The following is a 23,352-nucleotide window of genomic DNA, read 5'->3' as shown; positions in this document are numbered from 1 at the left end:
TTTTTCCCTCCGTTTTTATGCCTTTTTTCTTCTTCTTCTTCTTCTCCCTCTCCTTCTCTCCATGAGCTGCCACCCACTGCTCTCCTCATAGTCGTGCGGCTACCTTGACACGCCTGTAGGACTCCCCAGGGAGTGTTTAGTGTGGAGCTCCAGATAGTGTGGACCTGAGCTTTACACTTCATCTCCACAACTGGCACTTACACAAGCAGACAATGATTAACTTTCTCTCTCTCACTCTCTCTCTCTCTCTTTCTCTCTCACACACACACACAAACACAAACACACACACAAGAACACATGCAGAGACATGCACACACATATACTTGGACACAGGAATGCAGAGATACACACAGATACACACGCACATACACACACACACACAAGGGAGGAGAGCTTCCATGCTTGTCCACTATTCTTGAACTGCTGGCTGAAAATGCCTGTTGGGCAGTCTCTGCACATGCACTGAGACCACCAGAGCGTAAGCATCTCCTCGCCCCTCTGCTTTCATCTCGCAGCAGGGGTCAAAGGTCAGGGCACTGACATGGGAAACCCCCCAGAGCTGCCCAGCTGTGCAACTTTGGCCTTCCCCGAAGTCTCGCTCTCTCTCTGTCTTTCTCTTTTTCTTCCACTCTCTCTCCCATCCCCTCCTCCTCCTCCCTATCTCTCTTACTCGCCGCTCTTCCTCTCCCATCGTCTCTTCTCCGTTATCTCTGCCTGCGGTGGGCGTTGCTTTACCACTTCCCAGCACTGGGAGCAGCAGCAGCAGCAGCAGCAGCAGCAGCAGCAGCCCATTGGCACGTGTGGCACAGCGAGCGCCGGGGCTCTCCACAGGGCCACGTGCCTCCTCCTCTCTGACTCCCCGTCTTCGTCCCTCCGTCTCCAATCGCTGGCGGTGCCGCGCAGAACAAAGCCGGCAGCCTGCTTGCCATGCTTCGCCCATCGACGCCGCGCTAACCCACACTGCTACCCTCTGACTCAGATGAAACAGCATGGCAGATGAACAGAGAGCCAGACCAGTCTGTATATCAGGCAGCCTGGAGAGCTAGGCTATGCAGAGAAAGGGGGGAGAGATAGAGAGAGGCAGTGTGAATGCAGTGTGAATCTTTCTTTCTGTGTGTACGGGTCCACACTACGACGTGAGGGAGGAAAGAAAAAGCTGGTTGGTAACCGTGCTTAGAAATGTGTCAGCCTATTTTCTTGTTTGTAATGTGTTTGTTTTTTATCCCTCTTTGTCTTTTTATATCGGCGGCTCTCCCACGCGCCCTCCTCCAGCACCCCCGAACAACATCTCCGTGGTGGCGGAGAACACTCCAGCCCCCTTCAGCCGCTACCAGGCGCAGAACTTCACGTTGGTGTGCACCGCCAAGGGAGGCAAGCCTGCACCCACGGTGAGTCAGAGATGAAAATACACTTCCAATGACCCATACACACACACACACACACACACACACACACACACACACACACACACACACACACACACACACACACACACACAATGGAAATACACGGGTAGTATCCACTTTAAATCTAAATCGCCATTCAATTACATGCTTTGGCACAGAGGACAAAGACTTCACAATAGGCATCTATAGTCATTTTAGGCTCTCCTTCTTACTCTTTCTCTTTCAGACAATGCGGTTATGGGGGGACATGCTGGGGACACGCATACACACACACACACACACACACACACACACACACACACACAATACTGAGTGTGACGGAGTGTGGCCCCTGTGGCCGTGGCGTGAAGTTTGAGCGGCCCACCGCCTGGCTGTTCTCCGTCATTAATCACGCTCGGCGGGCGGCCCGGTAATATATTCCTGAGCCGTTCAGGCCCCGGCCTCTGGCAATTAATGCCCCAGCACGCCGGAGCCACGAGGTGAAAATGATTTCCGCGCCCCCCGCCTGGGGCCTCCCCCCGCTCAGATGTCCATTCAGGTGTCCGTCTCGGGGTGGCTGATGGTGGAGGTGTAAGTCGTCTTTGCCCGGTTGCAGGGCTGGCAGCCCACGAAGGCGGGCTACTACTCGTTCACTGACAGTCATTACTTCCATAAGTTCCCCCGAGGACTGAGAGAAAGTCAACCAGCGCACACCTGTTTTCCGTGCTCACAGGTACACCGTGTAATAGCAAGTTACCACACACAAGTGCTGAGCAACGGAAAAGGAGCAAGGGGGAGGTGGGCCGGGGGGAGTTCGGTGTGTACTTTTCACCGTCTGTCAGATTTTGACGCAGGTTATTCATCGTAAATGCATTGTGAGGTGGATTTGCAAATGAATACTGCCCCCGAAGAATGTGATGCTGCAGGCTGTATGGACATTGCAAATGTTTGCACTCTTCCAAAGTTTGTGCAGAGAGCAGCAAAGTATTTGTACTTAACATCAGAATTATAATTTACAAGGTTTAGAAATCGGCAGAATTATAGCACAACTGACCAGACCATTTCGGGAGATAACCATGAATGTGCACCAACTAAACTCCCCCATTTATCTGATGCAGCTCGCTCATTAGCTTGTATGCATTATACTCAACAAATGAGGCCCGCATGGGGGGCATGCATACACACGCTGTTTATGCAGCCAAGTTAATAATAACAGGCCATTTTAATGAGAGCTAGTTTGAAGTAGATCCTCTCAAAAGTCTTTTGGCAGAAGCTGTCAGTCATCCTCAAACGAGTCAGAGTCCTTTGAACTCGGATGTGTCTCACTCATGTGCCGGGGAATTAGACAAGATTGAATCTTTTTTTTCTCCTCCATCTTGCCAATAATTCCGCGCCTTCTCTTCTGAAAGACCCTCATCAGAGAGCCAACGTGGAATAAAGGACTTGTAATTACGGACAAAAAATGTCACCGAAGGGTTTGAGCATTTAAGGTAGCATCTGAACTGTAGTAAGGCAACTGCAGAGAGGGCCTTGGAACTGATGGCTGTAAGATGGAGGAGACGTGGGGGGAGGAGGGGTACGTGGGGCAGGGGGGGGGGGGGTGGAGAAATGCATGAGAGAGAGGTACATAGAGAGAGAGAAAGAAAAGGATAAATGTATGCTGAGATTAAATAGGAGGTTAGTGGCTCTCGTTTTTTTTTCCTCATGTGTTTAAGAAGACTTAATGGGGGCCAAAAATGAATGAGCATGTCTCTAATTATGGAGTCCTACACTGTTCCACACCTAAAATTGCTGACATGGCCTCAGTGCACTTCGGAAAGTGAATTGAGTTAGTTTGGAGAACACTTTGTCGACTCCAAACTTGTAATGCCTCCATGGAGACCTGACCGGGCTGCTGGTGTCACCCTGTGCTTCGCAGCGAACTCCGAACAGTGTAAACAAAACCTGACAGTGTTCTGGAAAGAGACTGCTCTCCAGGACGGCTTCTTCTCATTCCCCTAAGCCCACCAATGTGCCTTTAATCCTTCATCGTGGCGTTACGCATGTACACTCCAAGCCTAGCGAACCTGTTAGAGATATATTAGGTAGACATTGAACGCACCAACAAGATCAGCTCTCTGAGCGCACAGGAGATTGCACCTGCAGTTATGTGCTGCTTTTTAAGCTACGTTTCGACCTCGGATCATCAAGGTTCTAAAGTTCTATACTGGCCCGCAGTTGAAAGCATGAACTACCACAATGGTTACTCCGAGCAGAAATATATTATTTTTTGTGCACTCTAAGTGACCTTGAAGTACACCAGCACATAAATATGTGCGCTCTGATCACACAAAGACAACATCACGAAACATTTACCTCTTTTATGTCACATAATGACAGTTAATGGATCCACATTGTTTCCTCAAGCTAAACACATGCTTCAAGGGCAGTGGCATGAAAAGCAGCGTTTCATATCATCGGTGAACTTCAAACACCTCGGCTGTTTCCGCTCTTTTGATGAATCTCATCTAATCTTAGTCAGTGTCATCGTCTCACGGCTTATCCTTTATGTTTTAAATGTTTTCCTCACCTCTAATAACAGCCTCAAACTATCCGGCCAGCCTCCTCTTAAGACATCAGCAATAAGCTTATGTGAAAAAAGAGCGGCGTCTTAGTGAATATGACACGTATGTGTGAAGACTATAGAATTCAGAGCTCTGGGGACTCTACATCAAAGGCTGATGCTATATATAGACAGCCGTTGGATGTGAGTCTTCTGAAAGAGTCCTGCCATGTGTGAAACAGTCCACACCTTGGAAAAGGGGAGGAGGGGGTGGAGAGAAGCCTTCTCGCTGTTCGTTTTCAGACGACGCACGCAGCATGTCAGAGAGCTTCAGCCAGTCTGTTGCATCTGATCCATGATTAAGAGAGAAACGGACAGTGACAACCGCTAATAAGCATGATTAAGTTATGGCCACCCAGCTTGCACTTCAGGTCACTGCATCTCTATAGCAATAACTGCATCATCACTTTCTGTCAGTAAATGAATTGTGACATTGTTCAGGTGTGGCAGCCGAGGAGTGTGTGTGTGTGTGTGTGTGTGTGTGTTGGGAGGGAGGGGGTGGTGGTAGAGTGGTGAGAGTGAGTGCGGACCATTGTTGCGGTCGGCCGCCTGAAATGAGCTTCCGCTGTTGAAAATGCGGTGACTGGCAGCCTGTGGAGAGCAGGTGCTTTCATTAGTATCCATTCAAACTCGAAAAGCCATTCCGCTCACTGTCGCTTAATTCCATCGACTGAGACGTAAATTATTTTTTACGCGGGTAGGGGGGGAAGGGGACGGGTGAGTGCAGGGAAAGTCATAGTTTTCTGTTCAGAGCAACATTTATAAGCTGCATGGCTTCATTGTGGCCTACCACGTTGGCTCGAGCAAGGCATACTTGTGTGAATAGAAAGGTGTTGTAGAATGTAGAATAGCTGCAGTCTCCATCAGCCAAGTGGTTTTCTGGAGGAACTCAAGAGCCCAGGAACACAATTGATTTCAGCAGCAAATACTGAGTTACCAGAAGGACTGCTACTTACTATATGCTTAAAGCAAGCTGCACATGGGATACTTATATTAAGGAAACTAAGTTGTGTAAAAGATAATAATGAGACATAAATAAATAGTCATGCATTATCCAAGGTACTATTACACCTAGACATGAGCTTGGCTTTCCCCTTCATTACTGTGGGGTGTGTTGAGCTAGCACATGGAACCATTAAACCGGGTGCTTCCATAGTTGTTTATCATGGAGAATGATGCTAATGAACTGAATACTGATCTGAGCTGCTAATGTCGTCTGAATGGTCATATGATTGCCTCAGGACTCAACTATTACCTATGATTAGCAGGAGTAAGAGGGCCGTGGAAAAATCGCTGTGGGTTTCATGTGCATACAAATGACAGCACTTAGTGCCCAGACAAAAAAAAATACTAAATTCCGCTAGACTCAAGAAACATGCACAGATGCACTGCACACACACACACACACACACACACACACACACACACACACACACACACACACACACACACACACACACACACATTCATTTTCAATGATGAAGAAAAATGACAGGAAAGTTCACATAAACCCAAACCCAAAAACCTCAGGGCACTGCTCATCGGAATTTAGTGGTTCCACTTCAGCAGGGTTTCAGATTGAGTTATTCCCCCACTGACTTGAATATGAGTCGTAAGCTTTAGGAGAAGGAATAGTGTTTCTTAACTACCCCATCATGGAATTACCTCCTGCAGTGATCATTTGTGAAAAGCAATCAGCAATATGAAGCGATGAGAGATGTTTGGTGTGAGGTGAACAATGTAAGACAGACAAGGTCATCACTTCCTCGCCAAACATGTATGCGTACGCTGTTGTTTGAGTTGAAATGAACCTCACGATGGGAAGAGGAACAATGGACACATACATACACACAGTGTGATAGCCCATTACTAGTAACCACCCATTCTCTCCAAAAAAAAAGATAATCCAGTACAGCGGAAAATCACGCCTCGCCCTGACCGAGCTATTGAATTACTGGATACCAGCATTCTTAGCCCAGAAGATGCACCCAGCCCTTGAGTGTTGACTCAATTGAATACTCTTGTTTTCACAGTCCAGCCTTAGCCTCCGGCACTTCAACACTACCTATTTGACCTCCAATTGTGCCGGTCCAAGTGTGTGCTGATGCACAATAGGGTTGGGTTGGTTGCAGGACAGTGTATCATGCCTCTCAGTATTCTTCTCAATAGCTTGTGCAGCAGTAAAAGCCTCTTCACCTAACAAAGGCAGCAGAAAATAAATTAGCAACCTTATATACAAACATAGATGAATGCGCCAACAAACCAAAAGAGGACAGTTGGACGGGAATGCCATCAGATGCCATTTTAGTTTCCTCTCGTATTTCTTTGTGTGTGTGTGTGTGTGTATAGTAGTCGTAGTAGTAATAGTAATCTTGACAATTTATTCACCTAGGAATAGAAGTTGCCGTTCTGTGCAACATCAAAAAGCACGCCCACCTTAGGAAGTGTGACGCATTGCACAGGAGGATCTGTAGCTCCCCACGCTGGTGACAAATGTGTACTGCAGCAGACAAGCAGCTGTCACGTCTCCTCATTTCCAAGAATGATCAATGATCATTTAATAAAAGCTAAGGACATATGATAATGGTTGCTATATGAGAACGACTTTTGGAGTATTGAAGATTTGCTTTTGAGCCAGTCATATATCAACCAAGTGTTCAAGGATCTTTCCTGTGGCAGCCTTCAAATCATTGTAACACTATTCATTCTGTATGTATAATTTCTGCATCCTTTATTCATGTAGTTATGAGTTGGCCTCACCTTGACTATATTATGCTGTAAAAGCAAGTGATATAGTCATGTGATCATCTCTAATGATCACATCTGACCATTTAAGGTCTCTCAATAGCCTCAAATAACCTCTGAGTTGACTCAGTGATGACTACTGTGCAACACACACACATAAACACACACACACACACACATACATGTTTGCATGCTCACACACACACACACACACACACACAATAGGCTAAAAGCAGAAGTCAGATGTGCAAAACCTGTCTCAATCTATGTCTGTGAACTCATTAGAGCGAGTCATGGGGACTCTGGGGCAACGGCTTACGTCACTCTTGTTTACACTCATTACAGTTATTTACCCAGTAGAGTGAGTGGCCCCCGAGGTGGTGTAAAAATCAAAGCACGCCTCAACCATCCCTACACACACACACACACACACACACACACACACACACAAAATGTTAGAGGGCACCACGAAAAAAAAAAAATCCCAACCCAGGGACCTTCTGATATGCAATGTGTGTAATGTAATGGCACTTTGATCTTGGGCAAATTGAATTCACATGTCCAAACGTCCCTGAGCAGACTGAGGATTATGTTCTTCAGCGCTGTGTACGTCAACACAGGGGAGAAAAAACTCGGGGGGGGGGGGGGGGGGGTGCGAGTGTGTGAGTAGAGATTTGATGAAAGGGTTACCCCCCCCCCCATTCTGATCTCAAAGCAAACACCTAGAGGTTGTGTGCGGAAGACATCCAGTCAAATGATTTACCAGCTTATTATCCCACCGTAGTATTATGGAAACACAAGCTATTTAGAATATATCGTCAGAATGGCTTGTAGGATATTTTAGAATTATTGCTTAATGCTCTGCGTAGCCATGTAATGTCCTATTTTTGTGTATAAAATGGCATCTTTATCCTTTTCTCTGCCTCTCTCTCTCTCTCTCTCTCTGTCTCTCTCCCAGGTGTATTTTAAGCGGGACGGGGAGTTGATAGAGGTGATCTCGTACACTCTGCCGGGCGACGAGGGCGGCGGCGGCTCAGCAGCAGTGCGCGGGGCCCGGCCCCTCATCAGCAGGGACATGGACGACACCAAGCTGCAGAAGTCGCTCTCGCTGCTGGGGCCCGACGGCCGGCCGGGCCGCCTGTTCACAGAGAGCCCCGCCCGGGGCAGCTTCACGGCGGGGCAGCAGGGCCAGCAGCCCAGCCCGGCCACAGAGGCCATCCCCGAGACGGTGGTGAACCGGGAGTTCCCGCGCTGGGTGCAGAGCACGGACCCGCTGTACTTCTTCAGCAACACGCACATCCCGCAGAGCGACGGCTCAGTGCTGGTGCAGGCCAAGCTCACCTGGACGCTCAACCCGCAGGTGGACAATGACGCGTTGTTCAGCTGCGAGGTCAAGCATCCAGCGCTGTCAATGCCTATGCAGACAGAGGTTATATTGGGTGAGTACACACACACACACACACACACACACACAAAACCATCTTTTCAACACGTTGTTCAGCTGTGTGGTCAAGCACCCAGCGCTGTCAGTGCCTATGCCTTAATAAGTGTGTGTATGCCAACACACACACACAATATGTGGTGCTGTGTCAATGTCCATGCAGAGGTGACATTGAGTGAGGACAACCACTCACTTACTTTCTCATGGACCAAACCACAAAGGCCCTCATTTGCAGACACACACACAACACACACACACAAACACACACACATACACACACACACACACACACACAGAGAAAAACACACACACACACACACACACACACACACACACATACAGACAAATACACACACACACACAAACATATACACACACACACACACACAGACAAATACACGCACACACACACACACACACACACACACACACACACACACACACACACACACACACAGACAAATACACACACACACACTCATGTTACCCTGAGTGCTCCCACTTATGTCAGTGGAGACAGATGCACTCAGAACAACACTGATTTCCATTTGAGGCTTAATTGTGTTACAGCCGAGCAGATTGCTGGTTTTAAAGGCAGAAGGCCGAACCTTGAGTGACTGACAGTCCAATTCATTGCTCTGTCTGATGCTAGATTGAGTTAAGTTACAACCGTTATTGAAAAAGTCAGCCTGCATTAGGCAAGTCAAGTGAGAACGCGCAGAACACATTGGACTTGAAGATATCACTGCGATGGCGTCAGAGCCGGTTGTCTGTTTAAAAAGAAGAAAAAAAACAAAAAACGCATTTCTTCCAACCAAAATGCTACTGAGGACACTTTGCCCTCTCTGCATAGGTTTTGTCTTTAAATGTGGGGGGCTGGTTTGTTTACTGCAAATAGAGAGGAGTGCGAGAACCACTAAGGCTAACGCAGCATGGCTAATGACTGTGCTTGCAGGAAGCCTTGAGTGCGCACGAGTGCCAATTTCTGCTTTTAACACTAAAACAAAGATGGCCTCCAGCGGAACCCATTATCATTTCAAAGGCCGTACCGCCGCGCCACTCTTCCTGCGCTGGTGGCAGGGAGAGGAAGACGAGTGATATGTCACTGACAAGATAAACAGAGACTCTGCTCTCCTTCCCTCTCTCGGCCTCTATCTCTCCCACACTCTATCACTCTCTAGCTCTCTCACACTCTCTATCTCTCCCACTCTCTCTCTCTCTCTAGCTCTCCCATTCTTTCTGTCCCTTACTCTCCCACACTCTCTCTCTCTTTCTCTCCCACTCTCTCTGTCTCTCTTTCCCCGGGAGCACCACGGACAGTGGAGAGGCGGATGCGGGTCTGGAAGTGGAAGCTGCAGCTGGCACAGAACACCCGCAGTGCCAAGTGTGGACTGTTTGACATGGGCAAGCCCTCCTCTGCCTCTCCCCAACCTCTGCTCCTCTCTCTCTCTCTCTCTCCCTCCCTCTCACTGTCTCTCTCATTCCCTCTCACTGTCTCTTCACACACTTGCTGTGAAGGATTACACTACCCTCTCAGCATTAAGTGTGTTGCAGAAGAAAGGAAAACCACTGATTAGCACACTTGTCTTTTACAGACCCCCACCCTGGCCTTTTAGCTTGGTAGGGAGAGTTGTGTGAGTTGCTGAAGGAGGTTATACGGGGTTCCAGACATTTTTTGATGTGCAAGTGCATGATGATCATTAGCCTGTTTGTGGTGCTCCTCCTGCACGGATACTGTGTTAGCCATTGTGGCTGAAAGCAGTAGGACTGCTTTTTTCTTCTTTACTGGCTCAGTTTGTCTCTCCCTACCTGCACTCTCTCTGCCTGCACTTTCATCATTAGAAGCCTACCCCCGCGAAATAATCCATTTAGCTGTGACCGTGGTGTCACCAAAGATGAAGCTGATTATTTAAAAAAAAAATGAGGAGAGAGAGGAGGAGGCTGGTGGAGAGGGAATGCCAACGAGAGGTCCTGACCAGGGGCGTTTATTCTTTATGTTACGTGACCATGATATGAGCAGAGCATATATGCAGCTATTCTAAATTTGCACTGCACTGTACAGCTAAACAGTTAGCTAACGTTAGCATTTTACCCAAATCAAAACCATTCCTTCCTTCTCCAATTTTCACCCAAAACAATTGCAGCCCTCGCATGCAAGAAAGAAAATTCTATTTAGTAGTGCGTGTTTTGATGGAGAAGAATCTGGACTCGACCCCTGACCGTTAACAGTTCAGCCAACACCCCTGTGCGACCAAATCATTGCTGGGTGTGTGACCATCTGAAAAAGTTGGTGGCACCAGAGCTAAGCCATCAGTGGAATAGTTACTCTGGAGTCCAGGTTATGTCACTGTGATTAAAGCATCCTTTTGACAATACATAATGTAATTCTCTACATAAAAACAATCTTTTAATGTCATTTTGAATGCATTTTTTCTGCAGCTTCAACTGCAGCTCAGTATTTTCTCCCATTCAACCTGTTAGCTAAACCATGCTGTTGGCATGTGCAGAGATGAGAGTGGTAGACAGCAGGTTAGAAACGAAAGCAGTCATTACCCAAACAAGGATGAAAGGAGTGTTCCGGATTAGCATGTGCTGGACGAGACGCAGACCCGGCTAGACAGAACACGGCTTATCGCCAAAGCGAATGGGGTGTTTGATTCCCATCCCGCTCCCTTGGCAGAACTGCCCCACCCCAATCCCACCCGACCCCACTCCACCTCCAGCCGTCCTCTTGCCAGCTCCTCTCGGCCCTCACCTCTGGCCTCCGTACGCTGTGACCTCCTCAATCTGTTCCTGGAGCTCCGGACGCTTTTATGCACAGCAGCACACTGGCTCTGCGTCCCGGAGAGGTGGCTCGCAGAGAATGTCGACGACACACAAAACCAAGGACAAACAGCTTTGAGGCACACTAGTGTGGGAAAATTGCGTTTCACTTCAGCAAAAGGAGAGAAAGAGAGACAGAGAGAGAGAGAGAGAGAGAGAGAGAGGGAGAGGGCAAGCAATCTTTATCGTATGGAGAAGGAAAATGCAGGGAGTGGAGCCCCGGAGAAAGGGCTTGCTAACTGTCAGAGGCTTTCATAGTTTGACAGAGCTTTTTTGTCTGCGGCTATTCAAGCCATTAATTTAACAGTAGCTGCTCGCTTCACAGGAGCACAGAGTGCTGCCTCAGACTGTCTTTGTTGCCGCCCAGAGAATATACAGAACCGAAAATGTGCATTTGTTGATTTTAATTGGAACACGCTTAAAATTCAAAGCATTCGCAAAAACCTGGCTGTAGTTTGGCAATGGCTCGTGAGGGGTGTAATATGGTGGGCTGGGGCAATGGGGGAGGAAGTGGGTATGGGGATGGATGGTGGGGTCTTATAACACCATCTATACATTATTATATTATATGGGGGGGATTATTACACCGGGGATTGGAACTCACCATTGCAACACATTAAACGGGGGGAGGAAGAGGGTATGGAGATAATGGACCTCTCTCTGTCTTTCACTGTCTCACAGTCTCTCAACACCATCTCTCAGTGCCTTTTATATTGTCGTGTTTCTTATCCAGGATGTTTATGTTTTTCCCTTCTGTTTTGACTATGAAACAAGAGCAGACATAATATTTGTATACGGTAATAACCTCACCTGCATGTCCTTTGAAGATACTCTGCTCCATGATAGGCCGCCTGTCATGGAATGATTGTCCATAGAGATTATTTCTTCGCTGCGTCTTCTGCGTGGCCTTCAAGGTTTATGTGATTTGCTCACCTGCGTTTGCCCAGGAAATGAAAAGAGAGTCGTGGCAGTGGCCATGAGTGATAAATCTCCAGCATTTTAATATTCCCACGGCAGATGAGGACAGTTTGACAATGAACCAAAGCGCTCTAACACTCACTGCATATTCATTAGAGCCAACCAGTTACTGTGTGTGTGTGTGTGTGTGTGTGTGTGTGTGTGTGTGTGTGTGTGTGTGTGTGTGTGTGTGTGTGTGTGTGTGTGTGTGTGTGTGTGTGTGTGTGTGTGTGTGTTTGGACTCCCATACTCCTACTGGGTTTAAAGAGATGGTTGCTCTACTTCAATCTACTTAGTTACAGTATGCCAGCAAAGCTATGTTTTGCTTCTCTCTATTTCTCTCTCTCTCTCTCCTCCTAGCTCTCTCTCTCCCTCTCTCTCTCTCTCTCTCTCTGTCTCTTGCTCTCTTCTTCTCTCTGTTTGGAGCCGCTGCTTCAAATCCCTTGTCTATCAGTCATTCACAGGGCCCCAGATTTGGAATTCATGAAACCAGCTCCCTCTTATAATTAAACATCACCTCACCACCCAGGATTTGCATGGGCCACTGTTTCTCTGATTCAACCGAATCAAACAGTACTTGAGTTCTAATCTTACATACAGTGAAGAGAAATGATCTATCGCTGCCAAAGAGGGATAATAATGAGAATGCTGTTAGTGTGTGTGCGTGCGTGTCCGTGTATGTGTGCGTGTGTGTGTGTGCGTGTTTGTGTGTCTGTGCATGTGCACGTGTTTCTGTATGTGCACGTCTGTAGCCGTGCACACTTGTGTTTGTACATGTGCACGTGCACGTGTGTGTGTGAGCTTGAGACCAGAGTGTACCCTCTGCATGACTTCAGATTGTGTGTCTCCATTAGCCTATTAGTGCACCACGGTGTGCTGTCTGTAGCCTGGGTTCTTCTACAGCAGGCAGGAAGTAGCACCAGGGAGGTGCCGGTCACAGACCTGCGCTGGTAGCCCCAGCATTCCTAACACCCACCAACTCACTGCCTGCCTCGCATCCTGACACCAATGTCACAACAGGACATAACACCCAGGAAACGCTACCACCACATGAGCTTCATGATCGTAAATGCACAATTAAATAGTAAATAAAGTATTTGAATGCCTTTTACTTTTAAAATGTAAAAAAATTAGATCAAAATCAGATCAATAAAAATGAATTGTAATTACATGGGATTTCTAGTAAAAGCTGCAAATGCTGCAAGATATAGACACAAAAAGCATGGCTGCCACTCAAGCTCATGATGGCAGGGGCAAGAGTAATAAGCTAACTGCCTCAGTTAAATTCCCATGAAGTGCAAAGATAGTGGCTGGAAATGAGGGCTGTTGAAGAAGCCATTGCCAGTGTGGAGGTGTGAGGGAGTGCATTCAAAATGTTAGACTGGCATTAACCCCAGGGACCTGGCAGTTGGGTTCTCTGTGCGTCTGGGGCCATTCGGTGGGGGCCACCGGGTGTCAAGTTGCGCGGTGTGCTGTCGCAAAACCAAAACGGATGACGTGGGAGGCCAACTGTTACTGCTGGAGCATATCCCAGAATTCTGCTGGGCGTCCATTGACAATCACACCACCGCCACCGTTGCTACCGCCTCCCCAGTTTTCACAGCTTGTAGTTCTGCGTGACGTCTGCATGACAGGTCTGCTCAAAATAGCCTCTGTGGTTCCGTGGGTGTACTGGTTCTTATCTCAATGAGCCCCCCCCCCCAACCCAGTGACTGGACCAAACAGAATTTATATTTCTTCTTTGAAAAACCTGACTCACTGAGGCTTACGGCTTGACATGAGGCTGTATTGATTGCCGCACCCTGCCACTTGGTGAAGAGAAAGCTGTGTCAATCTTCAGTGTTTCCCCTCTCTACTCTGAAGATTGCTGCCCTTGTTTCGTTCCTCCCTGACAAATCAGTGTATTCATTGACTGGCGATTCTTGTTCGACAGGTTTTTCATCTTTCTTTTGTATATCCCTTCACAACAATCTCTCCTCTCCATTGATTCCATCACTAATACCCAATTTTAATTAATTGTATTGTTTTTTTATTTTATTAAAGGAGTTAAGGTAAAACCGACAGCAGAAGTTTATTTCAAAGGGTCTTTGGCCATGACAAGATTTATGTGTGAAACACATATTTTCAATAGCCATTATGGATGTGGGTATGGAAATCATTATCCATTAGCTAGCAGCAGGGGTGGAATCGTTAACAGACTAACGCTACACGCTGCTTCATTAGCCTTGGTGGACAGCTTGAGATTTGATTGATGGCTGAAAAACATGATTTGTTGTTTTAATACACTCCTACCCATGCTGTTTGGCATAGATTGGAGTAGCGTTGGGAGGGGGAGGGTATGTTGGCTGTGTTATCTACAGGTGAATCTGGAGCACAAAATTAAAATTGTACATCATGGACAAACATTCTGGGGGATCATCCACTATTTCTTTTGAATTCAGCAGCTGCAACATGGGTTAGTTATTGTTATATGTATATAAGTTAGATGTTAGATGTATTCACTCATAAATGCATACCATACTGCCTCTTCCCACTGCTTTTATTTTCTCTCTGAGGGCATTATTCTGACCTGTGGGTTACTTGGCTATTGATTTCAGTTATTTTGATTTTGGCACAGAAACATTCATGCCCACGTCTTTCGAGATGCGGTTGGTCAAGTCAGCGAACCAGTTCTCTGCACTGTTAAAGAGGGCAGCCGCTTTAATGCATGGAGGGTTGAATCCCCCATCTCCTTCTGTGTCAGCCATCAGACAACTTCCCTATAATGGTCAGGAACATTTCTGCTAAGGAAACTTCCTCTCATCACTTTCACAAGGTTGAGAAATTGACAACTTATCTCCCTCTGTGTACAAGACATCTTTGGCTCTTCAAAGGTCACAATATAACCGTGTCTCTTTCACACACTCTCTCTCTCTCTCTTTCTCTCTCTCTCTCTCTCTCTCTCTCTCTCTCCTCACTCCCTCTCTCTTCTATCTCCCTCTCTCCCCTACCCCCTCTCTCCCGTGCAACATCCTGCCTTTCTTTGGGACCAAATTAAACCCATCTGAGGGCTTCCGTCCGTACGAGACAAGGGATTTAATTCTCGGAGTGTTCCTTATCTCGCTGCCTCCACACTGCTCCTCGCATGCCCTGTTTCTTCTCCAGTAATGAGTATCTACCCAATTTAGCTCCTTGTGTCTTTGGGGGAATGAATTCGCCAGCGCCCTTTTGGATGAAAGGGCCCAGAATCCCCAAAGCTGCCGGCCTGTGACCTTAAGAATCTCGGCCCGTGACCCTGGCGTCTCAGAAGCCTCGCCACGGCAATTTTAATTGATAGAATGGGTGCTTGCCCGTCGTGTTCGTTTCATTGTTGCGGACAGGATGTGCGCTTGCTCCCTGGCTGTAGTCACTGTCATGTAGTGCCCACGGGGGGATGATGTTCCAGTGTTATTGTTTCTCACTGTCCCTTTATCTCTCGTTTCTCCCTGTGTCTCTCTCTCTCTCTCTCTCTCTCTCTCTCTCTCTCTCTCTCTGTTCCCCTCTCCCTCTCTCTCTCTCCCTCATTCTGATTCTCTCTCTCTCTTCTACTCAGCGGCTCCTAAGGGCCCCAAGCTGCTGATGACGCCCACCCGAGCGAAGGTAGGGGACACAGTGCGCATCACTGTTCAAGGATTCCAGGTAGGATCTCCTGAAGTAAGTGCATGGGTGTTGTGAAACCTGGAGCCGATTTCAGCTATGGATACGTGGAGGTAGGAGTGGTAAATGCACAGTTAAGCCTGCAATTGCAGCCCGCTCCTATACGGGCCATTCTTAGAGCTCTTGGGTGAACAATATACCACACACATCTGTCAGATTTACGTCTTCACAGGGGGGTTGTGTGTGTGTGTGTGTGTGTGTGTGTGTGTGTGTGTGTGTGTGTGTGTTTGTGTGTTAGAGAGTCCATCCGGGCAGCCTTACAGCTACGTAGCCAATAAATCAAATGATCCCAATCAGTCAGTCTCCATTTGAAACACAGGCTGTCAGGGGGAGTAAATTGGCGGAATGTGGTGAAGGCAAGAGTTTTGCCTGAGCCTTTTTTGGAGCGCTGCGGAATGATAAAGCCCCGCACGTGATTCACCTCACCTCCTGTTTTACGCTTGCATCTTCCTGCCACAAGGCATCAGGGATCTGATTGGAAATGAATCACCCGTGCCCAATGCGCTTTGTTTATCTACATCTCTGCAGCTTTCAGGTGTTGCGTTCTCCACCAACCATCCCCCACCCCCCTCCAGTTTGTTTAAACATACACATCGATCTCACTCGGGCGAACAGGCATGTGTATCGTGCTAGCCAGCAGCGCCTTCCTGTCAGGCGGGGCTGGATTTATGCCCGCTGTAGCCCCTTAGCCTCCGCCTAGGAGAAGTCAAGCAGAGAGATTGTCTCCGTGTAACTATCATTGTCTGCCAAGAAAGAAAATCCTTCCCTTACTGAGAAAAAAAAAATAGAAAAAGAAAAAAGAAAATCACATTGCGGGGACGAAATCCAGCCATCTCTGTGGTAGAAACAAGACAGTGACGGTCTTAGAGAAAGCTATTCAGGTGGAAAGAGGGTGGCATACTGATCTGCCAGTGTAAAAATCATCTTTAGAGCCTCCTGGCCTCGCTTTGGCAAATCCCTTGGTATGCAAGGGTAGTTTTGTTTTTATCATATCATTTCTAGATTTGTTTTGCCTTGTTTTCTTTTCCTATTTGTTCTTCTTTTTTTCTTGTTTGGATTATTACTTCTGAAATGAGGGCTCGGGGAGCCTGCTCTGTTTTCTTTTGGCCTCTGTTCAGTGCACCCCGTCTCTTCCAGTTCTGACAGATCTGTGTGTGTATACGCCACCAAGTTTGGTATATATATTTGAAGCATATCTTTGAATGTCAATAAGAATGGTCACTATAAAACAGGCTTGACTGGGTGTTGAAGCTCATTGGGACTTCTGAATGAAATGTTTGTCATTTGAAAAAGCAAGAATATTTCTACCCATCACCCGAATAAATAAATAAGTAAGAGAATAAAGACAGAAATTCTCCCTTATCCTCTGCTTAATCAAGGCTCTGGGGTTTCATTTGAACATGTAATTGATGTTAAGAGAGTGTGATTTATCATTTTCCTGCTTTTGTTGTTGTAATTAATCAAAAAGATCTGTATCCCCTTTTGGTTTTTGGTTTGTCTGTCTCCGAAGCATCACTTGAGCAGATTGGTTTCAAATTTCCCCAATTCTTTGCGTTTTTTTGCCTTTTGATTTGATATTTCCTTGATATTTCCCTTCCACCATGCACACCAATGATTTTCTGAAAATGTTGCTCCAAGATCAATGGGGGATATGTGACAAGGAAAGCCTATCACAGGCCTTTCCATTTTTAATCTTGATGTGACCCAATGCCACTTGACCTCTGCCAAATTACCAAGCTCATTTCACCAATGTCATGGAGCGTGTGCGCACGTGTGTGTGTGTGTGTGTGTGTGTGTGTGTGTATGTGTGTATGTTTGTGTGTGTACGTCCACATTTCCATTCCAGCTTTCCATCTTAGCCACTATGAAAGGTCACGCCGTCACAATAGACCAGTAAATCTTGTCAAGTGGACCCTGCTTGGGCAGCCATCTCCCTATCTACAGCATTAATGCAGGATCACCTGAAGGCGATTAGCCAGATTAAGAGGTGGCAAGGGAGGGAGGTGTCTATTGGCGAGGACATCACCTGTTTTTCTTGTCTTTCCACCTGGCGTGTGAAGTCACACTTTAATGTCCTTAATGGAGCTGAGGCCGGTGCAGCAGCCGCAAGATTGGTGTGGCGTCCCCACCACCTTGTGCCGCACGATACAAAGTCGACAGAATCGGGAAACGACAGCAGTTGCGCTTGTCTTGGCGTGACCTTTCAGGAGCTATCCATCTCTGTGTGTTTGTGGGTCGTCAGCCACTCGCCGCCCCAAAGCCACCCATGCCTCATTTGCCCCCCCCCCCTCTCTTTTGGAAAGAGATCCTGAGATGAATAACGTCTTTTCCTTTGTTTGCCTGTGTGTGGAGTATCGATTCATCATTGTGATTGCTCAGCCACCCTCTGTAAAAAACCTCCTTTAGTGCTAACCTCCGAATGCTTAGCAAAACCATCCCTGCCACACTAAATATGGTTTTCCTGCTCAGTGGTTTCCTATTTGACTGTATTCAAATGTGTTTCTGTGCTGAGATCCATTAGGAGTTAATTTCCCTGTGTCGCATCTTTCTGACAGGGTTTTAAAAGTCATATGAAACACAAAATTTAAAGAGCCACAGACTGCACAATGTGTCATGTTAAATAGAGAATTTCACTACAGAGATTTTTTCTTTCTTTTCTTTTTCTCTCAAACCTTTTTAAAGTTTAATATCGTTAACTTGTCATGTCAAGGGTTGTATTATTCATGGTTTGGTGAGGTCTGAGGGCCTCTGAAGATGTTTTTTGTATTCAGAAGCCGCTCTTCTAGAATCTAAAATATGTTCTCCTCCGTTACACCCTTATCGCAATTCTCTGCGACTCACACACACACACACACATATGCTCATCCTGTGCACACACACACACACACACACACACACACACACACACACACACACACATATGCTTATTCTGTGCACACACACAGGCATGAAGCACACACTTACACACACATTCTGAACGCACACATAGACACACATTCTGAACGCACACATAGACACACATTCTGAACAAACACGCACACACACAAACTCACTCACTTACTCACTCACACACTCTCTCTCACACACACACACACACACACACACACACACACACACACACCCTCCTCCCCTTACAAATTCTGACACCCACTCCGTGTGCCCTGGCAGAATGAAGTGTTTCCTGAGCCACTGTTCACCTGGACGCGGGTGGGGGGGCGGCTGCTGGACGGCAGCAGCGAGCGCGACGGGAAGGAACTGATTCTGGAGCGTGTGCCCGCCGAACTCAACGGATCCATGTACCGCTGCACGGCACAGAACCCCCTGGGCTCCACCGACACGCACACGCGCCTCATCGTTTTTGGTGAGTCGCCCCCCCTCAAGCGCCATCTCCGTGTCTGGCTGCACCCCGATTAATTCTCAACTCAAGCCTCCTACACACACATCACTTGCAGCACTGTCATCATCCCCAGCCATATGGACACTAAACCTCAAAGGCTCAGACTTGCATAGTGATGATATTGTCAACAACACATGACTCGTATTGTTGAGGATCCATATAAACATGGGGTCTAAAGTTTCAATGCAAAACAAACTTGTATTTCATACAAAAGTCTCCACAAATAATAGGAGAATCCAGAAAGATACTGTGATGAAAACCCTTACTATAATGACATGCAGTCAGTGTAGTGGATATATGCATGGCAACATTACTTTGATGAGAAATCAAAGACTAATTGATGGAGATAATTTTCACTTAACACTAATAGTGACATTGAAAAAGAAACTGTAATGTATGAATTTGTTCTTTCAATGGTGTCAGATTCCAAATGTTCGAGTAATTCAGCAGCTCTACAGGAACCACTTTGGTCACCAGGATCACCAACATCCCACCGGTCACCCCATATACCACATACTGTATAACCCCCACTTCCAGGAGACCAAGTACTCAAATCCATCTTCATCATCATTGAATTCTTCCTCTTCATCAATCACTCTCACTGTGTCATTGTCCATGAGCATGGCTGCCATGACCCGACCTCAGTTACCACACCATCTCATACCTCATCAACCTTCTCCTTTCTCAGCCTAGCACCCTGACTCATTAGCGGAGTGGTGGGTTCTCCTCTTTACTTTGCCTAGCACCCTGACTCATTAGCAGAATGGTGGGTTCTTCTCGTTTCTCAGCCTAGCACCCTGACTCATTAGCAGAATGGTGGGTTCTTCTCGTTTCTCAGCCTAGCACCCTGACTCATTAGCCGAGTGGTGGGTCCTTTTGTTTTTTGTTTTTTTCCGCTGATGTGTGTTTTTCTTCCTCTTCTCTCCATTTTTTAACACTAATGATTTCACCCAGGCTCCCGAGCTCTTCAATTAGAGTTATCATTTATTAAGAGCACCGGCATTATTTAAGAAAATATGGATTAATTGCGCCGAATCCCAGTGATAAATTTTGCATGCCAAGAAAGTGCTTGATTAATAAGTGATAGTGTTTTGAAAGGGCTGAATATGTCCGCACGAAAGCGATTCACAATGATGAATGAGTTGGCCGTAAATGACTGAACAAAAAAAGGGGGAAATTCTCCACTATGCTGTAAATGAGACTATTTAGCTGGAGCTTTTCCAGCAGCGATTCCTCATTAGGATATTACTGGAGTAATGAAGCGATGAAAACAAAACAAAAAAAAACCTAGATGACCCTCGTTTGTTTTGAAGCTGTCGTGTCTTCTCTTCATGTTCAGTCAGAGCTGAGCTAGGCTTTCTTTCCCGGGGCAAAGATGTGCAAAACCCTGAGTCATTATTTGTTTGTTATTTGTTTTTTTTATATATTTTTTTTCTGTTTATATTGAGGTGGGGATGAGATGGTTCCTTGACCTCACTGCCCCGCCATGTCTAGATGCTGCCTTAGTCTTTAATTTTCCTCTCTAGCTCTGGGCCTTGAAGGAGTCTTATGAGGGAGCACGGGTGTAGATCTAATCAGTGGCTCTCTGCAAGAGATAAAGGGTGCTTGCTGCTTCACCAGCTAATCCCAGCAACAGCCATGGCCCTGTCTAGCCGCACTGATCTGAATGCTGGGCGCACACACTCACACACACACACACAAACACACACAGAATTGACACAAACACACATACACTCTCACTGACACACACAACACTATGTGTTGAGACACTATGCACACACCCATGCATACATGTACAAGCACCATACACAATCACACACACACACACACATTGTACATACACATGCGCACACAAAGTTCCTGATGCGATTCATAATAAAAAGGATTGGGTTTGGGTCTGTGCTGCAGATCTGTCAGACAGCCGTAGAGGAGAGCGAAGTGACCCCGTCCCGCCATTCATTACCTCTCCGTAATCTCTCTCTGAGGGCCTGGCAAAACCACACCACGCGACACGAACGGCCGTCTACTCCACACACCATCCATCCATTCACTACACGCCATCTACGGCTCGTTAAGATGTGAAAGACCAGCAAATCGTTGGGCGGACCTGGGGAAGGCCGTTTATAGGCTGGAAACTGCCACTTTGGTGGGGGGGGGGGGGACATGTCATTTGGTGGAGGGGTGGGTGGGGGATGGATGGTTGGTGGAACTGCTTGGAAGATCAGTAATGTCTATTTAACACCCCAGTGCCACCCCCCCATCCCTCCCTCTTTCCTTCCCTCTTCCCAAGCCGTCCGCCTCCCGGTGGACAACAGGCTATCCGTCTCTGTCCGCGGATGAGGGGGAAGATGGTTTCTGCTTATGGCAGCAGATGGGTGTGCGGTGATTGAGGGGCCTGGAACTGCCCTTCGTGACCTTGACATGCCGTGGAAGCCTCAGCATCAGGGGCCTATTGCTCTGTGCTACTGCTCCACCAGATCCTCGCTCTTCTCTCTTTCTCTTTCTTTGTCTCTCTCTGTCTCCTCGCTCTCCCTCTCCTCTTTCTCTCTCTCTCTCTTTATCTCTCTCTCCTCTCTCTCTCCCTCTCCCTCTCTCTCTCTATCTCTCTCTCTCTCTCTCTCTCTGTCTCTCTCTCTCTCTCTCTCTCCCTCTCTCTCCCGCTCCTGAGCCACTCATTTGACTCTATCAGATGTAATAAAGTGCAGGGATTGTGAAGCAGTGCCAAGTCCACAATCAACCGTGCTCATACCTCCGAGTTGACTGAAGGCACACACACACACACACACGCATAAACACACACACACACACGTACACACTCACACACTCACACACACACACACACACACACACACACACACACAAAGACACACAAATCTGTCCAGATTGCCACAGCAATAACTCAGCCCTGGGTGGTACTTAGCAATCAGAGTAGAACGGTAAGAGAGTCACATGCATATCGGCTGCTCCTTTTTATTTAAGTGTGTGTGCTCCCGACAGATTGGTGTGTCTATGTGTCTGTGTGTGTGTGTGTGTGTGTGTGTGTGTGTGTGTGTGTGTGTGTGTGTGTGTGTGTGTGTGTGTATTTATTTCAGGAATAGGGAGAGAAAAAGGAAGGTTTCTGCATGGATGCTGTAGCAGCACTCTAGGTCAAAGAGTAGGGGGGGGTGGGGGTGAAGATGAGGGACCCCACTGCTCTCATCATCATGTGTGAAGTGAGCTGAGGCACACACACACACATGTGCCCTCACACACACACACACGTCATTCTCTTTTTCTCTGCCCATCACACACACTTGACTAACATGTCTGTCGAGCATCACAGCATGATCACAGAACTGAACAGTGCTATTCCACTCTGGTGACGCTCTACAGTACATGTAGTCCTTTTCTGATGGCCCACCCATGCACACTCAGATATGTTTGCTCATGCATTTGCTCATCCCCCCACTGGGGAAGTTCCAGTAATAACAGTAATAACTATTTTCTTTTTTTCACTTTCTTTCTTTCCTTCTCTGCCTGTCTTTTTTCTTTCTCTGTGCACAGAAAATCCGGCCATGATGAGCCCAGTGGATAACATCAGTAAGTATGACAGCCCGTGTGACTATCGACTGAAAGTTCTTGCTGTGTGTGTGTTGACGTGCGGGCGAAAAAGAAAGGGGAAAGAAAAAAACACTCTTTTTCTCATAGCGGCCGTGTTTTCGTGGAGACCAGGAGAAATGTAGAAATGTAGAAATGTAGCCCTACCGCTATCGGTATGGAAAGAGATGTAAAACCATCTAACCCATGTGAGCGCAGGCAGGGAAAGTCCATATCCGGTCACCTCTTGAAAAGCCTCCCCGAATGCTGCCTTCCTGCCCCCACAGATCCTGTGAGCCCCACGGCCCACTGAGGCTGTATTTAGTGGCGGGTCCTCAGGCCCCCACTCTGTGTGCATGGCTGTGTCCCTGGAAGCCCCTGTATCCTCCATCACCTGAAGGCCCCCGGCACTAAGCTGTGACTTCCCCCCGCGCCGGGGGCCAAGTGCAGCCGCTGTGACGCGGTGATGGATCACGGTTGTTTTATAAATTCGGCAGGGGCTCATTTGCAGTTTCTGCAAGACTCATATGTAAAGATGAGGGATAGTCTGACGGAGGAGAGGCAGGATGCAGACGCCCTCCCTCTCCCTCTCTCTCTCTCTCTCTCTCTCTCTCTCTCTCTCTCACTCTCTCTCTTTCTATCTCTCCTGCACAGTCTTTCAATCTCGCTGGCCCTCGTCCTCTTTCTTTCATCCTAATATGCTTTTTTTTCCTGTTCCTTTCATTTTTCACACATTCCATCCCCCTATTTT

The 23,352-nt window shown here is 47.2% G+C and overlaps 1 protein-coding gene across 2 annotated transcripts in view; it reads left to right on the top strand.

Annotated features, from left to right (window-relative positions):
- The window catches only part of igsf21a (immunoglobin superfamily, member 21a), a 168,831-nt gene that overhangs the window by 141,998 nt on the left and 3,481 nt on the right, over positions 1–23,352 (top strand). Inside the window, exons 5-9 of one of the 2 annotated variants that reach the window (XM_031567343.2) lie at positions 1,273–1,388; positions 7,691–8,171; positions 15,525–15,625; positions 18,797–18,989; positions 22,569–22,604. In XM_031567343.2, coding sequence (XP_031423203.1) covers positions 1,273–1,388; positions 7,691–8,171; positions 15,525–15,625; positions 18,797–18,989; positions 22,569–22,604 — 927 coding nt within the window. The remainder of the gene's footprint in view (positions 1–1,272; positions 1,389–7,690; positions 8,172–15,524; positions 15,626–18,796; positions 18,990–22,568; positions 22,605–23,352) is intronic. The other variant, XM_031567344.2, reaches the window with a different exon arrangement.

This window comes from Clupea harengus, chromosome 5 (assembly GCF_900700415.2).
Source record: "Clupea harengus chromosome 5, Ch_v2.0.2, whole genome shotgun sequence".
Classification (NCBI taxonomy): domain Eukaryota; kingdom Metazoa; phylum Chordata; class Actinopteri; order Clupeiformes; family Clupeidae; genus Clupea; species Clupea harengus.
This window is presented reverse-complemented; position numbering and strand designations above follow the sequence as displayed.